The sequence below is a fragment of the Mobula birostris genome, chromosome 17, assembly GCF_030028105.1.
Source record: "Mobula birostris isolate sMobBir1 chromosome 17, sMobBir1.hap1, whole genome shotgun sequence".
Lineage (NCBI taxonomy): Eukaryota > Metazoa > Chordata > Chondrichthyes > Myliobatiformes > Myliobatidae > Mobula > Mobula birostris.
Window position 1 is genome coordinate 68,184,555 of NC_092386.1, and position 18,644 is coordinate 68,203,198.

The window sequence follows — 18,644 nt, forward strand, 5'->3', positions numbered from 1 at the left end:
GTTTTTAAATACAAACATAAATATATAGTTTACGCAAGATGCTCGTTTTCTGAAATGGATCGCATCAGTTGGATTACTGATACTACTTTTCCTATAATTTTACAATTTTTAGTAAAAATCTGCTGAAGCCTAATTTAGTGATTTTTGACATAGCTCACTGTTTATTCTTCTTCCTGCCCTCTCTTGTTATTTGTTATTTCAAGTGCACATTACCTGTAAGATTTTCTCCAGTGTATGCAAGTCTAATAGTAAATATTAACAGGTTTTTCATCTGGGTTGATTTGACAGCGGCCAATAGGCCATCTTAATTCATTTTCCATTTGTTGGAATGAAATAGAAATTATCTCAGTTGAATCCCAGTTGGTTTTGCTTATTTGTAAACCAGGGCCCTGAGCCAAACGTTGTTGAAAGAGAAGAATGATGCCAGCTCAGAAAATCAAAAAGTAGAATCCATTTGGGTGAAACTGAGTATCAACAAATGGTAGAATACTTTGGTATGGAGCATGACACAGATCAGGAAATTAGAGGGGAATTGAATGTGGATAATATAATAATGACACACTTGTTAGGCAAACCAAAAAAGCAGCAATAATATGGATCATGAATTCATGAAATGTATAATGGGGTTTTTGACATCAGTTATGTTGAGTTTTTATATGAGGGGGTGGTGGGATGTGGTGCTAGCCTTTTGTGATCTAGTATTGTGCAGTGAGGAATGACTGTTAAGGGGCATTTAAGGAAGAATGATCATAATATGATATTTTAAACCACATTTGATTTAATTTAATCTGATGCAAGGATCTTAAATTTCAACAGAGCAAACAATGAATGCATGAAATGTAAGGAATCTGCATTAGAATTCTAATAGTTAGCAAACAATGTTGGCATTGAGGATTTGTGAATAATTTACAGCAAATAAATGCACCTTTAATGTACGGTAATCCAAGAGGAAAAGTAATTCAGCTGTGGCTGACCAGAAGTCTGCATTGCATTAAAGGAAGCAATTTAAAATGTTGCTGGGAAAATAACACTAGACTAAGATTAGGGAAATTTCAAAGTTTAGCAACAAGAATTAGGAAATTGATGAGGAAAGGGAAAATAATGCAAGAGGAATCAAGTATAAAACATTGTGAAGAGAAAAACAAATAGCCAAAAATTCATGTGGGTTTCTTATAGAATGGGACATGAGAAATTAAAATTGATATGAGGAAATAGCAGAGAAATAAAACAAATATAATGCATCGATCTTCATGGAAGATGACAGTGAAAACTCATCGGAATTAGCAGAAGGTATCACATCAAGATCTAATGATCTGAAAGAAATTAGTACTTTTAAAAGCAGTATTAGAGTAATTAACAGGACTAAAAGCCATTAAATTCCAGGTCCTAAATGACATTCATCAAGGTTTTAAAAGAACTGGCTTTCAGATGTAATAGATTCTTGAGCAGTTGGAAAGTAGCAAACTTGAAAAGAAAAAAAAAGGCTACTACAGCTCAGTTAGTCAGGCATCAGTAATAGGGAAAATGTTTAAATCACATTAAGAAAGTGCTAACAGAGCATATAGGAAACCAGAATCAGGTTTATTATCACCGGCATGTGACGTGAAATTTGTTAACAACAATGGGATTAACAGTGCATATGGATTTATGAAAAGGAAATTGTTTGACAAATCTCAAAATGCTGTTGAGATAGTTGCAATTAGACTATGTAATTTGGAATTAGTGAATGTGCATTTAGGCTTTTCAGAAGACCTTTGATAAGACACACACAAGGTTTTCAGGCAAATTTAGTGCTTACGGCATTGAGAATTAGTAAACAGGATAGAAATGCAGTGATTATGCTTTGGTAGGGAGACTGCGACTGGTGATCAGGGCCCCATATGTTCACTATCCATATCAAGGATTTGTATGAGTGGGCCAGGTGTAATTTATAAAGGCTAGAGATACAAAGTTAGGAAGCAGTCTGTATTGTATGGAGAATGCAGAGAGACCTTAGGCTAAATTATCAAATGACATGATGATGCATCTAGGGATCCAGGTTTAACTGTGATCTCGAGTACTGCCTGTGTTGAATATGCACATTCTGTCTCTGACTGCCTGTATTTCCTGGTTTACTCCCACATTTCAAAGACATGCTGGTAGGTCACTTGGCCGTTTACATGAGAGAATGTTACAGAGTGAGAATGAGAATGATGGGATTGCTGGAAACTGATGGACCTAATTATCCAAAATATTCCTCCACCTGTGTCAAGATGGGTGAGCACATGGCAGATGGAATATTATTCAGAAACACAATATCAACTGTTTGGTGGAATAATAATAGAAAAATAAAATATTTTTATATGGTAAAAAATTTAAAGCTGTTAATGTTCAGCAATACCTGAGTTTCTTATATTTTACAAAAGTTAACATGCAAGTACACCAAGAAATTTAGAATGTATACCATATGTTGTCCTTCATTACAAGAGCATTTAAGTACAACAGAACCATTGGAGTTACGTTAGGTCCTGGAAAAATGTTAACAGGTTGATACTGTCCTTATAAGGTACAGTATACAGTTTTGTGAATCATCTGAAGGAACACTTGTTTTTGAAAAGTTAAGAAAATGATCTCTTATCTCCCAATTTTTCTCTCTCTTCTCAATCATGCGATGTATGTGGACTTCTGTGCCATGTCTCTAAATCTTTGTCCCTACAGGATAAGTTGTTTAGATTTTAAAGTACAGTTGAGATTGGCTGTGTACCCCAGAAACACTCTGTAATAATATTGTTGCAAAAAAAAAGGAGCAAACAACTAAAATCAACTTGTGGATCTAGAATAGTGAACAGTCTGGTCACTATTCCACATAGTTTATAGATATTAGTTTGTGGGAGTTTTGTGTAATTTTATGTAATATTATTTGAAATGTATATCCCTCTGAGATCAGGTTCAGAAAAACAAAGTTAATTCCATTTTTTTAACTGTCTTTGTTGACAAGATCTGTCAGTTTTCAGTTCATCTTTTTAGTTGCTGAAGTTGATAAATTCTGATCGATACTTTCCTTTCCTAAATATTTTCCTTTCCTTTTCAGGAGTGGTAATGAAGAGAAGCTCATGGCTCTGCTTACTCCACTAAATGTGAACTGTCATGCCAGTGATGGAAGAAAAGTAAGAAAGCTTATCTGTCTTTCTAAATTTATTATTTAAACAGAGGATGAACAGGCACATAATAAAGAATCTTGGGATTAACTTTAAAAATGTCAGATATATTTAGTTTTGATCTTCAAATTTACAAAAGCATGTACAAGAAAATGCTGATGAAGTTTATAGTAAACAGCAATTAAGAATGTGGGGCACTTGAGTCAAAGTTTGTTGTCATTAGGATTCAGGTATTGTATTCACTTGAAACATGGGCAAAATAAGTGCAGTGTGCCTGGTGAGAGCATCTTGTGGTATGTAACACAAGTGAAAATGCTGGTACTAGTAGGTCTAATGGTGATTGTCAGAATGGTGGACACAGTGTATGAGGTCTTGAATTCAGAGGATGTCAAGGCATGTGCTGCATAATTGTTGAAATGTTTTGGCTTAAGTGTTCTGATTTTGTTTCCCCTGGAGTGTAGCACTGTTAAATTTACTAAATAGCCTAGTAACGGCAGTATTTTGTATGGTAGGATTACCTCTTAATTCTTGTGCAAGATCAGTGGTCTTAAACTAGGTTTGTATTTTCAACTCGATTTTACATCTGTGTATTCATCATGAGCCACATTTAGCAAAAGCTGTTTGGAGATCCAGGAGAGGAATTATATAAGGTATGCTCTACAAAAATATTTACAATATTACCCGTTTCTGGTCAAAAGATCTTGGATCAAGATCAGTGCCGTATTACATCTTAGTGCTTTGAAGCATACTACTGGCTGAACATAGAAGAGATTTGCGTTGACTTGTCTTAATGGACCCTTCTAAAAATTGCATGAAAACTTTCGTGGAGCATGTATTGTGCATTAAAGTTCCACATAGGCCTGAGCAGCAGTCCTTCATTAATACTGAAGGCCATTCAAAGAGTATTAAAGAAAGTACTTTGTCTTTTCCTTATGGTGGAGCAGAAGCAAGCTGTTTTTCTCTCAATCTTGTAGCCGTCCAATGGCTGGTCTTTACTCTGGCCATCATTCTGTCTCCAGGCTGGTGGAGGATGTCGTCATGAGAGGTTTGGTATTCATTTAGTGTTTTGACATGTATGTTGCAGGTGGAATGTGTGATTAGATGAGTGCTGTTTCAGATGGTGGTTTCTATGGCAGGAAATGAGTAACATGTTTTCAGTTTAATATATCCTTGCCCTCCCTTCCTAAAGTAGTGCTGGCAATAATTATGAAATTCAAGAACCAAACTGTTTATTTGATTGAAAAGTATGGACTTAGAAGGTAGAAGATAAAGTCGTCATAAGTAGAAACATTTCATGAGAATTCAGTGGCACCCTACAAGTGGCAGTGTTAAATGTATGGTGTTACTCACCTGATCATATCTAAGCAGCATTAAATGCAAGCATTTCAAAGATAATCCTGAAAGTGCTATTATATAAAAAAATTACTTGTACAAAAATATTTCAAATGCATCTTTTAGCATGAGCTTCATCTCTTAAACACTGCATTAAACATCAGTACTTGATATTGAGGTTAATTGACTTCTCTGTGTTAATTTTGTTTCAAAATAGAGATTAACTGACTAGAGAAAACTGACTATTCTAGGTTTCCTAGGTTCTCAAACAATTGATTGATGGCTGACTGATTGTTAACTTGCTTGGTATGCCTAGTGTCTGATGTAGATATTATACATAGCTTATATTATTATTTTTACCTGCATACCATGAAAACTTAAAATTATGTTAGCTGGATTTTCAGCTAAAATTGCATGAAAACTTGAAGTACCATATAAAATGTAAATTCAAGATCAAAGCGGGCAGTGTGAAAGGAACTCTTAACAGCTTTTGCATTGTTTTTCATTTTTATAGAGTACCCAGGTTTCACCTAATGAAAAATTTAGTATTTTATCTTTAGCGCCTTTGTTCAGTTATGAGGTATCTACATGCATATGGTTTCAAAGAATGAGCATAATGAAACAATGAACACTTTTGATTAATGATGTTCTTGTTAAGAATGTTATACATAGTTTGCTATCACAAATGTTTTTGGGCAAAACCTAAGCTCGGACTGGTGTATAGTGATCACATTTACTAAATAAGAATTTTTTTTTTCATTTTTGACATTGCAGACTGCAGAACCTCACCCCATCAGTCTACGATGTAGAAATGGAAATATGGTACACTTCTTATGCACTATGGTTATTTACTGGTACTGCAATGTCAAATATACGGTCTGTGATTTGTTCAAAAATTTTATATCCATAATTTAGTGGATTTGGGACATACAAGCAAATGGCTGATTATATGTAAGTTTAACCAATGCAGCTTGCAGTGTTACCAGTCCATGTATTCTCTCGCTTTTATTTCTCTTTCCTAATTTCATCTGTATAGTTTCTGACACATGCTTGGCCTTATTAGGCAAGTAAGTCTAATTTATGTGTAAATCAGAATACTACTTCATTTGTAATTTTATGTTGCTGATATCTTGCTGAAGTAGCATGATTTGCTGGCTTAAGTATCTGTAGCATAACATCCAGAATATTAGATTTCAAGATGCTTGTGATTATAACAAAAAAAAACTAATTATCAAAGTTTTTGCATTCTGACTGCCAGTATTTTTCATAAATTCTGGCTGCGAAGCCAGTGATTTTCTATTAATCCTTTGAATGATGTGCATAGATTGGCTGTCTTACTGTGGTTATTAGAGAAACGTTGAATGGGTTCGGACTTTATTCCCTGGCACACAGGAGGATGAGAGGAAATTTGTTAGAGGTTTATAAAATTGAGGGGTACAGATAGGGTAAATGCAGACAAGCTTTTTCCACTAGGTTAAATGAGACTAGAACTAGAGGTCATAGGTTGAGGATGAAATGTGAAATATATAAGGGTATCTTAAGGGGAAACCTCTGCACTTAGGTGGTGCAAGTGTGGAACGAGCAGCCAGCAGAAGTGGTGGGTGTAGGTTTAATTGCAACATTTAAGAGGAGTTTGAATAACTACAGGTTTTCCCTGCTATCCGAAGGTAGAGCGTTCCTATGAAACTGTTCGTAAGCTGAAATGGCGTAAAGCAAAGAATCAATTACCATTAATTTATATGACAAAATTTTTTGAGCATTCGCAGACTCAAAAAATAACCTACCACATCATACCAAATAGCACATAAAACCTAAAATAACACTAACATATAGTAAAAGCAGGAATGATAATGATAAATACACAGCCTATATAAAGTAGAAATAATGTAAGTACAGTGTAGTTTCACTTAACAGAATTGGGAAGTTTGAGCGAAAATCGATTTGTTGAAAAAAAAAATTGGCACATATACGCATGTCACGCATGCACACGTACACACATTCGCACGTCACGCATGTGCACACACCTGCCCGTGTAAGGCTTCATGGTCATAGTTGTCTTTCTCGGGGTAAACACAAGTTTAAAGCGAGCGTCTTTTTTCATAAAAGTAAAAATCCTCTTTCGGTTAACGAAAACAGGTACTAATGTAGGTCTTTCGTAAAAGCGAAATGTCGTATAGAGAATGTTCGGAAAGCGGGGGACACCTGTACACAGTAGCATAGTAATGCACTGCTTTACAATAGTCAGCTGTGTGTAAGGCGGTTGTATGTTCTCCCCGTAACCTCTTTGGTTTTCTCACACGTCCCAAAAATGTAAATTAGGGTTAGTGAGTTGTGGGTGTGCTTTGTTGGTGCCGGAAGTATTGCGGCACTTGTGGGCTGCCCACACAATCCTTCATTAATTTGATTTGATGCAAATAATGCACTTCATTGTATGTTTTGATGCACATGTGACAAATAAAGCTAATTGTTATCTTTCTTTTGATGGAAGGGGTATGGTTCACGTGTGTGTCAAAGTGACTAGGCAGAATAACAGTTTGGCATGGATTTGATGTGCTAAAGGACCATTTTTTGTGCAGTAATGCTCATGACTATAGTTGAGAATTTGGACAGTCTTTTTGTGAACATCAATTAGCCGCAATCAAACTGTAGAAAATGTTTAATAAATATTTGGCCTACTTTTGTAGTTTTTTACTTTAAACTAGAGCGAAGCTCACACAGCAGCTGGAATTGAGCAACATGTGGAATTGAGTACTTGGATAGCAATTCTTAGGTGAAAATAAATCAAATAAATGCAATTTATTCTCAGGCTTTGTATACCCATATCATAAAGAAATCCTGTGGGAGTGCATCGACTTTCTAAAGACAGCAGTTTAATGTTGAACTGTCATTAAATTGTGTAGTCATGGAATGATGAGTATGACTGTTGGTGCTTTGACTGAAATGACCAAACATTGATAGTTTCTCCAGCTACAAAGTGAAATTGTCAAGTAAAAGCTGAAGAGGGGGGAATAAACATAAATGGTGGCAGTAGTGCTGCAACAAACCTGGTTCAGTCCTAACCTCAAATATTGTGGTGTTTGCACATTATCTTGACCAGATGGGTATCTATCAGATAATTCTAAAAGAAGTTAACTGGCCAAGATACAAAGGCAAGTTTATGCTCACATGAGGGAGCAAGAGAGAGAGGGAAATAATGGGGTGGAGTGGGAATAAGTCCGGGATTGCTGAGAACTGGCAGGACCACATGGCCTTTATTAATAAGTTATGGGGGGGGGGGGTTTTGCACGTATATGTTGGATAGTGAAATATAAAGTCAATAGTCAGTGACTTTTCAGGATGGAAAAATAGGTTTACAATCAAAGTTATGCACTTCGGTCGCTAGTTTCATAACAAGTTTTGACAGGTAAAGTGAACCTTTAGAGTTGGAGTTTCAGGCAAGTGAAAAGTGATTATTGTGTATAAAAATTTCACCGATAATTAACCCAAAATAACTGCACAATACAAGAACCATTTTTGTAACAGCAGGGTGGTTGAAAATGTGTGAACTTGAATGCCTGGTCTATCAAGGAATGATATTCAGGAATATTTTGTGCAGGCACTACAGCAATAATCTTGGTGACAAACACAGGAAAATCTGCAGATGCTGGAAATCCAAAGCAACATACACAAAATGCTGGAGGAACTCAGCAGGCCAGGCAATATCTGTGGAAAAGAGATATCTCTTTCTCAAAGATGCTGCCTGACCTACTGAACAATCTTAGTAAACTTAACTGAAAATATGCACTCCGAATGTCACACATGAATTGTAAACATAAATATCTTTCAGATGTAAAAATATTCTGCTTTTTAAAAATAGAGATTTTAAGATTGTGTCCATCTTGTACAAGGGAACAATTCAGTTGTCTTATAGTAAGGATAAAAGCTGTCCTAGAGCCTGGTGGGACATGCTTTCAAGCTTTTGTATCTCCTGTCTGATGGGACAGAAGTAAGAATGCCTGGGGTGTGAGGAGTTTTTGATTATGTTGGCTGCTTTACTGAGGCAGCAATAAGTACAGAGGGAGTCCATGGACTTTTTTGTGATGTACTAAGCTGTGTCCACAGCTCTCTGCAGTTACTTGTGGTCTTGGGCAGAGCAGTTGTCATACCAAGCCAAGATGTGTCCGGATAAGATTTTTTTTTTTACAGTAAATCTATAAGGATTGGTGAGGGTCAGTGAGGACATGCCAAATGTGTTTAGTCACTTGAGATAGTAGAAGCTGGTGTGTTTTCTTTAGCCATGTCATTCACATGGTTGGGCGTTGGTGTGCTTTCTTAACCATGGTGTCCACATGTTTGGGCGTTGGTGTGCTTTTTTAACCATGGTGTCCACATGGTTGGACATTGGTGTGCTTTCTTAACCATGGTGTCCACATGGTTGGACCAGGGCAAGTTATTGGTAATGTTCATTCCTAGGAATTTGAAGCTCTCAACCCATTTGATCTCAGCACCATTGGTGTAAACAGGAGTTTGTGCACTGACCCTGTTCCTGAAGCCAATGACCAGCTCCTTTGTTTTGGAAAGGTGGTTGTTATGACACCATGCCGCTAGATGAGTATGTAGGGATTAGAGGGCTGAGGACTCTGCCATATCCTCACCATTCCCCCCACCCCCTTGCCAATATGAAGTAACTATGGAAGAAGTGTTGCTTTGCTGTGTACCCTTACTGACAGTTGTCTGGTCAGGAAGTCAAGGGTCCAGTAGCTAAGGAAAGTAAGTGTTGGTGTCCCAGTTCTAGGAGTTAGGAGATGAGTTTGTTTAGATTTGATATATTAAATGTGAGGCTGTAGTCAATAAATAGTTATGAATAATTTGGTTTTGGAGTCCAGTTCATCACAGAGACCTTTTGTTTTATTCTCCTCTCTCCAGATCGGCTCCCACTTTTCTTTATCTATCTACCACTGAGAAAATTGTGCAAGTTCCTTGCTAAACTAAAATGGGAGAAATGGTTCTTTCCTGAACCAGGCTTTTAGCAGGATAAATGCATTCATATACCTGACAAGACAGTGTTCAGGTTTTGTAACTTTTATCCCTCGTAGATGATTAATCCATTGAAGTACACTTTTTCCTGAGGTTTTTCTTTGTGATTACGTCATGTTGCTTGTCTGGTGATTAATGATTCTGAAGGTTTTTTTTGTATTCTCCAAACATACATAAGTTTTCAAATTCTTTAGCTCAATCCTTTCAAGATTTGTTTTAATTTCAAAATTAATCATATTTTAAATACTGGTTAGGCTACAGTAGGAAGTCTATTTTTTATCTTTTTTATCTGACTTGTGTTCTCTTGTCCTTACCTCTTCATGAGTGTGTTTAATTTTGCATTCAATATTGGTGCATTTTCCCAGGTATCTTGCTTTCCCTATCTATGCACACTTGTTTGCTTTTCAGTCCAGGCATGTGATTTATAGGGAAAGAGAACAGCTGGATTGTTTTGGCATCCAAAGCAGTGTCCTAGACTGATTTGCAGGCTCCAACCTTGCACAACTTGATCCCTGACGTAATAAAGTTCTTGAGTTTTTGTATATCTTTATGCTGAAATTTTATCTTTGCAAATCTTTCTTACTTCTGCAGATATCTAAGAGAAAAACTTTTGCCATTTCAATTAATTTCAACACATGTTAATAACCAGAGTAATAACACAGACAACAACTGTTTTGCTTCCTGAATACTTTTGGGTGTATCTTTTGGATCTTGGGCTGCTGATCATGAAAATTGCCATGAAATTTCCCCATCACCCACCTTTTTTAAAAAAAAAATTGCCTATATTTGTTATTTCAATTCATAATAAGTCAGAATAATTGATGCCAAGATTAAAGAAGGCATTTTTGTTGCTCCACACATCAAACGGGTAACTAATGACAGGTAATTCAAAGAACTTCGAGTGGGACTAGAGAAAATTGCATGGATGGCATTCAAGGATGCTGTTGAGAACTACGTGCAACTGGTTGACAACATGCTTCAAGCATACAAAACCATGAAGTGCAATATATCACTGAAGATTCATTTTCTGCATTCCCATTTAGTCGTCTTTCCTGCAAATCTTGGCACTGTCTCTGATGAGCATGGTGAAAGGTTTCATCAGGACATTGCGGTCATGGGGAAACGGTATCAGGGCAACTGGAATCTATTAGTATTGGCTGGTTATTGTTGGACACTCAAATGAGAAGCCTTGGACAATGAGTACAAATGAAAATCATCAACAAAACATTCTTAGCTTAGTTGAGCTATTGCAAACGTCTGCACCGTTATACAGTTAAACACATATTCAATAAACATTAAATTTCTTGTTTCTCCAAATTCCTATGTGATACAAGTAACCTGAAATTATATTTGTGTTCAGCTTCAAGCAGTCTATCACCATCGCAAACAAAAAAAATTCTGAAGAAGCAACATTCTTGGAAAAAAATTGTCCAGTGTAATCTGTAAAAACCTGGAAATTTTCTTTTACCAAGGTAAAGAAAGAACTTCATCAATGATGCATCAGAATTACAAATGTATCTGACCTTGAATGCTAACATGAGGAAATCTGCAGATGCTGGAATTTCAAGCAATGCACATAAAAGTTGCTGCCTGGCCTGCTGCATTCACCAGCAACTTATATGTATGTTGCTTGACCTTGGATGCTGTTCATCTCCTCAAAGTTCCATTCTCAGGAAAGTCTGTTCTTAAATCTTGTCTTCCAAATTAATACCTAATTTCCACTTATCCCTCTTATTCCCTTTGAAATCCTTGAACAATCCCTTTTCTCATTTCAATTATCTCTTTTATTCAAAGTTCCATCTATTGCAGTCCATATTCCAAATCAGTCACATAGAAAAACTAACATCTTTCATGATTTTTGTTCATGCCTTGCTGTTTTCTCTGCGGACTTTAGATTGGTCAGCCATGCTCTTTTATTTCTTGATCTTGAACAGATCTGTGCTTGATTGGCTGCAAAACTACATTATTATGATCTTACCCAGATCTCCAGCAACAGCCTCCACCTCACTATCTTCAACCAACATTCTGTTCCATGCTTCTGTCTTTTAATCCGTGTCAGTACCTTGGCAACAGCTTTCATAGGTATGGTCATCTTCCATGTGGATTCTGATGGTTGGCAGTCCTGTGCTTAAACTATCTCTTGACAACTTTTTCCACTGCTTCTCTGATATCTGCTATCTAGCCTTTGCAAGCCACAGTTAATTTGAGTTAAAAAATCAAGATATTCTAATGCTTCTGGAGCACAAGAGTTGAGACATAATGTTGCACCATTACAGAAATTGGTGAAACCGTACTTGAAATCCACCAGCTTCCGGGTCCAACATATTATTCTCCATAACTTCCGCTATCTCCAACGGGATCCCCCCACTAAGCACATCTTTCCCTCCCCCGTCCCCCCCCCCCACTTTCCGCAGCGATCGCTCTCTACGCGACTCCCTTGTCCATTCGTCTCTCTCCCCCCCCCCCCCATCCCTTCCCACCGATCTCCCTCCCAGCACTTATCCTTGTAAGCGGAACAAGTGCTACACATGCCCTTACACTTCCTCCCTTACTACCATTCAGGGCTCCAGACAGTCCTTTCAGGTGAGGCGACACTTCACCTGTGAGTCGGCTGGGGTGATGTACTGCATTTGGTGCTCCTGATGCGGCCTTCTATATATATTGGCGAGATCCGATGCAGGCTGAGAGACTGTCTTGCTGAACACCTGCGCTCTGTCTGCCAGAGAAAGCAGGATCTCCCAGTAGCCATACATTTTAATTCCACATCCCATTCCCATTCTGCTATGTCTATCCACGGCCTCCTCTACTGTCAAGATGAAGCCACACTCAGGTTGGAGGAACACCACCTTATATTCCGTCTGGGTAGCCCCACCCTGATGGCATGAACATTGACTTCTCTAACTTCTGTTAATGCCCCACCTGCCCTTCGTACCCCGTCCATTATTTATTTATTTATTTATTATATATTTACTCTCTCTACTTTTTCTCCCTCTGTCTCTCTCACTACACTCCTTGCCCATCCTCTAGGCCTCCCCCCACCCCTTTCTTTCTCCCTAGGCCTCCCTTCCCATGATCCTCTCATATCCCTTTTGCCAATCAACTTTCCAGCTCTTGGCTCCATCCCTCGCCCTCCTGTCTTCTCCTATCATTTCGGATCTCCCCCTCCCCCTCCCACTTTCAAATCTCTTACTATCTCTTCTTTCAGTTAGTCCTGACGAAAGGTCTCAGCCCGAAACGTCAACTGTACCTCTTCCTATAGGTGCTGCCTTTCCTGCTGCGTTCACCAGAAATTTTTATGTGTGTTGCTTGAAATACTGTGTGCAGTTCTAGAGACCTAGCTATAGGAAGGATGTTATTAAGCAGGAAAGGGTACAGGAAAGATTCACGAGGATGTTAAACAGGACTGGAGAGCCTGGGTTAGGTGAGACTGGATAGGCTGTGGCTTTTTTTTCCCGGACCGTAGGAGGCTGAGCCTTACCAGGGTTTATAATATAATGGAGGACATAGATAAGGTAAGTCATCACAAGTTTTTTTTTCCTTCCAGTCTAAAACTAGAGGGCTTTGGTGGAAGTGGAAAAGCTTGTTCATGCAGGTAAATGGTAGGCAACTTGATTACCATGTTGGGCTAAATCATCAGTTTCCATGCTCTATAACTGAATCTAACAATAATGATGAGTACTGCAGCTGCTGGTTTAATACAGTGAGCCAATTAAGAGATTGTGCTTGTCAGTTTCCAGAGCAAATCTCTTAAAAAGCCAGCAGCTGCATTAGAAACACAAGAGACTGCAGATGCTTATCACCTTCTGGCCTTCTGTTTGAATGGAGACATACTTTTAAGTGTATATCAGATATAGGTAAGGTAGTTTAATAATATTACACAATGCCAATAACATCAGTCATTTAAGGTTACAGCGTGTACTTAAACTTGCACAGACATCTTGATCATAAGTCATGTGGGAAAACTTGGAGCAGGGTGTTTGGGAGGAAAATAAACTACTAGAGAGCAAAATGAATCTACTAAACTAAAAAAAACTACATTATCTGCACATTCATTGAAGATGTGTGTTGGAAAAAGCTAAAATAGATAGAACGTAGTTTCTTTGCATTCGTAAGTAAGCTTTTTCTCTTCAAATTCTGTGAGGGCAATTTTTAATGCATATCATGGATTTTTAGGTTGTGATTTGTGAGTTCTGTAATGGCAAATTACTGTAACTAGGACTGCTATAACACTGGCCTGTGTTTGTACACTGTTGTACATCTCTACTAAGGCACCTTTGTTTGTCTTGGTCTCTGCAGTCTTGAACTTCCTTTTTCCAGCCTAGCATTAGTTGTGAGAATTTTTTCGCTTGCTTGGAAGACATAGTTGTATCCTGTCAAAAATTATTTTATAAATTTCTTGGGTCAGTCTTTTAAAAAATAGTTTGGTGTCTTCATAACTGGACTGACCATCACTGGGTTTTTGTTTGAATGTCCAATATTAAATGTAGAGATTACATATTAAAGAAGTTTTTCTCTTAGAAAGTACATTATATACATTCAATGAGGTTTTCTATCCAGATGAGTATTTTCCACAGCTAGAGGGAGCTCTAACTACTTTGAGAGTGTCCTTGTAGCAGCGTACTTTTTCAGAAGAAACTGTGTGTAAATTATAATTCAGAAAGACAGTGTTACCTATTTCTTTGACGACCTATGTATGACAAATGTTTTGTTTACAGTATATTACATTGTCCTGTGAAAACTGACATTATTTTTTGATCGCAAACCATGGTACAGTTTTTACTATTTGTCAAGTAAAGATATCGGTGCATTGATATGCATGACCTGCAGATTTGTTACTTAGGTTTTTTTAATCCAGAGTGTTCTACTAAGAGATGGAATGTTCTTTAAATTCAAGATTTCTCTAGCTTTTGGCTTGTTCTTAAGGACTAATCTTTATCTAGATTGGTCTGGAGTCATCAAAGTGAAAAGTAAACTGCTTCAACATTAATGGTTTTCTCCAAATGTTGACTGGCAGCTTCCTGTTTTATTTTAAATGGTAAAAGCTGCATTTAATATTAATAGAAAGTTTAGGAGCAAGATTTGTTTAAAGTTTCTGAACAATTTATGAAAATTTGAGTTTTTATTTGTAACTTGGTGAATCATGTCCACTTCCTGTTATCAGCAACATTTTATACATCATGTGAACAGAACTAAATGCAGTAAACCATTTTGCACCATCTTGAATCCACTCCATACTGAAGTTTCCATAAAACATATCTAATTCTGCGGAGAAATCAATTTTTCATCCAAATTCGCATGGTTGGATATATTTGGCACATTTTAATTTGATTAGTTTTTAATTTAACTAATGCATATAGATTTTGTTTCTTGTTTACTTTGTGTATGATGCAGTATGAGCATTTTGTTGCTATATCAATGGAATGAATTACTGCTGCAAATCACTATATCAGATAGAATTAATTTGTTCGTGCCTTTTCAAGCATTAATAACTGCTTCCTGCGTTAAATCTTGCATTATCTGCAAAACTGAAGGCAAGAATTATGTCAAATTCTTGAAGGCTAATAAGTCCTTTTTTTTTAAACTTAGTTTTAATTTATACTGATGCTTATTTTAAAGGTCAGTTCAAACTTGATTTGAATCTCCTTTTGTAAGATTTTGTTGTGATTAGATTCTTGTACTATTCTTCAGCAAGCTCTTCCAGTTCTGGACTGGTTGCAGCTGAATGTTGAAGAAGTTTCCTGTAAACTGATGATGAAGCTATATCTGACTCTATCTGCACCCAGCCGGTTCTACTTTTTTGGGTACAGGGAAGATGATGTGGTGTAGCAGTAATAAAGAAATAAAAATGCATGACAATCAAAGTTTTATTCCTAAAATAATCCTTACCAAAATAAAACAACTCAAAGCAAAATTTAGGTATATTTTAATTATGTTTAATTCTCTATAATTTCACCAAGTTTGATGATTTTTCTTGTTTTCTTGGAAAGATTTGTATACACAATGTAATGTTTAATTTCCATTGAATAATTATTTAGCCAGAACATTAATAAATGCAATATGCATGAGATTATGCAGAGGGATATTGATCTGTGTTAAGTGTTGTACCTCTAATCCAATGAGCCAACCAGTATAGACTCTTAAGGCCTGTCAGATGTAGTATATGGAAGATCCCAATTGACTTGCATTGAAATAACAAAATACACAACTCTAGTCTTTGCTTTCACTGGTCAGATCACCAGTTCAATGATTTTTTTTATGTCAAATTCATTCTTTTAAAAATCCTGACAGTAGTTTAAACCTCCTTTAAATTATTTCTTTAACCCTCTTGAAAAGCTTTTCTGATTCTGGATGAATGTAAAAAAGGTAACAGAGGAAGTGGGACTTTAAATAACAAGTTTTATTTTTTTATTTTTATTTAACGATGCAGCACAGAGTCAGTCCTTCTAGCTCTTTGAGACATGCTGCCCTAGCAACCCACACCAAACCAAATTAACCTTAGCCTACTCATGGGACAATTTACAATGACCACTGAAACTACCGGGTATGTCTTTGGACTATGGAAGGAAACTGAAGCACCCAGGGAAAACCCACACATTCCACAGGGAGGACATACAAACTCCTTGCAGGCGGCACCAGAATTGAACTCTGAAATGTTCCAAGCTGTAGTAGCGTTGCACTAACCGCTATGCTACTGTGGTGCATAAAATCAATGTTTTAGATGCTTATTGTTCTGAAACAAAATCTTCCTGTTTATGGCTGTGATTATGTTTATCCTTTCTTTTGTAGTGGGTCCAATATGTTAGTGTCTGTACTGATTAAAAATTGGGCCTTAAAATTGGAGTTTTTAATCAAGGTAATAGATTTACTTATCCATTTTAGATTTCAACTGAACAAGGTAGGTGGTCACTTCAGCACAGCTTTGTGATGTGAGGGTTATTGACAATAGGGTTTTCCCATATTTTTATCTTAAAAGTTGAGTTTGCACTTTGTTGTTTGGCAAAGGTTGTTGGTTTTCATTTGCTGATCTATTAACCAGTGGAACAGATACTGTGATAATGATAATTTTGGCCCTGATGATCAAAATCGCATACATTTTTATTTTGCATGTGTATATATGCTTGATTTGGAAAATCAGTCTGTTAATGGAATAACATTTCTAATTAAATAATTTTAGGCATAGAACAATCTGAAATGTATTCCGTTTAGGAAAATGTAATTATGGTTCATAGTGCCATTTCCATTACAAAGCAAACAATAGATATTATCGTTTTCACTTGGTGAAACTGAATACTGTGCTGATTTAAATGTAGCTATTCAACAGAGACTTTCAAGTTATTTAACAGAGTTCTCACTTGGAAAATTATGTCATGCGCATATCTTAATTTAAGATCCCAATATTAATCTGGCGGGTTAGGTTGCCCAACTATTGTAAATTTGTTTGACAGGGATTTAAAAAAAAATGCATTATCAGCTAAGTACTGGGGAAAATTCTCCCCCTGTGGATTTTGGTGTATGGTGAATATAGGATCACTCATTTTTGTGATATTGGTAATTTCCAGATCAATACTTGTTTATTGTAGTGAATTTCCTATCTAAAATAAAATATTGAAGACTGCTTGGCCCATGGGATTATATGCAGTTATTTTATGAATGAAAATTATTAATTTCCTTTGAGCTATTTGATTTTAATTTAATCATATTGATAGTGTTGCTTCAGGTCAAATATAAATTTGGTTCCTACTAATTATTTTCTAAATTGTTGATTGTTGCTTCCAGTCAACTCCTCTACATCTGGCTGCTGGTTACAATCGTGTGCGAATTGTTCAACTCCTCCTTCAACATGGAGCAGATGTACACGCCAAGGACAAAGGGTGAGTTAAGAGTTGATTTTCGCATAGCATGTTAAAGTAATAGAACACCTCTGCAACATTGAATACTCTTCTGAGTTGTATGGACCAATGGCTAACAAATTGGTACATGATATTAACTAGGTAGTTCTTAAAAAATCGTTCCACCAATCATTAATAGTCCTCTGATAGTGAGAAATGCAATGCTGTGACACTGCCAAAAACTGATACTGTGTCTGTTGGACCTGCTTTACTGAGAAGTGTGATTTTATTTTAAAATACAACAGTAAATATAAACAGTAATCCAACAGTAAATATGTCTCCTCTGTTTTTACCATGGGCAAAGACCTGAAGACTTTGGAATTTGAGATCGTTATTGAGGTGTCTTGGGTATAGTCCGCATTACACAAGAGGAGATGCTCGATGTCTTAAATCATATGAAGGCAGATAAATTTTCATGGTCTAATGAGGTAATACCCTAAAGCACTGGGAAGCTTGAGGAAAAAAAAGTTGCAGGAGCCCTGAGATTCATCTCTTATCATTAGCGATGGATGAAGTGCCAGAAGACTAGAAGGTGGCAAATGTGCCTTTATTCAAGAAATGTTGCAAGAATAACCTGGGGTCTATTGACCTATAAGCCTAACATTAGTGGTAGGTAGGTTACTTGAGATTCTGAGGGATACGTAAGCATTTGGAAAGGTCGGGGTTGATTTGAAGTTGCACGGCTTTGTACTTTGGAGATCATGCCTCATGAATTTGATTAACTTTTAATAACTTTTGGTAGAAATAACCAAGAAGGTCAAAGACAGCAAGATGGTAGACGTAGTCTATGGACTTCAATAAGACCTTTAATAAGATTCTGCACTGTAAGTTGTTGTGAAAAGTTAGATTGCATGGGATCCAGGGAGAGCTGGCTAATTGGATACACAATAAACTTCATGGTAAGAAGTAGAGGGTGATGGTGCAAGGTTGTTTTTCAGACTGGAGGCTGGAGAACAGTGTTTCCCCAGGGTCAGTGTTAAAACCATTGATACAGATGACAAATAGCAATGATTTGGAGAGAACGTACAGGGCATGTTTCATAACCTTGCAGTTGACACTAAAATAGGTGATGTCATTGACAGAAAAGGTTATTAGGATTTACAGAGAGGTCTTGATCAGCTGGATGAACTGGCAAGTGGAGTTTAATTCAGATGAGTATGAGGTATTGCATTTTGGAATGAGAAACGGAGTAGGACTTTCACAGTGAATGGTAAATCCCTGTGAAGTATTGTAGAACAGAAGGACCTAGGAATACAAATGCATAGTTCCC

At 36.9% G+C, this 18,644-nt stretch overlaps 1 protein-coding gene across 2 annotated transcripts in view; it reads left to right on the plus strand.

Annotated features, from left to right (window-relative positions):
* LOC140211744 (poly [ADP-ribose] polymerase tankyrase-1) overlaps positions 1-18,644 on the plus strand; it is a 126,651-nt gene that overhangs the window by 35,473 nt on the left and 72,534 nt on the right. The window contains exons 5-7 of one of the 2 annotated variants that reach the window (XM_072281874.1): positions 3,071-3,146; positions 5,244-5,291; positions 17,262-17,356. In XM_072281874.1, coding sequence (XP_072137975.1) covers positions 3,071-3,146; positions 5,244-5,291; positions 17,262-17,356 — 219 coding nt within the window. The remainder of the gene's footprint in view (positions 1-3,070; positions 3,147-5,243; positions 5,292-17,261; positions 17,357-18,644) is intronic. The other variant, XM_072281875.1, reaches the window with a different exon arrangement.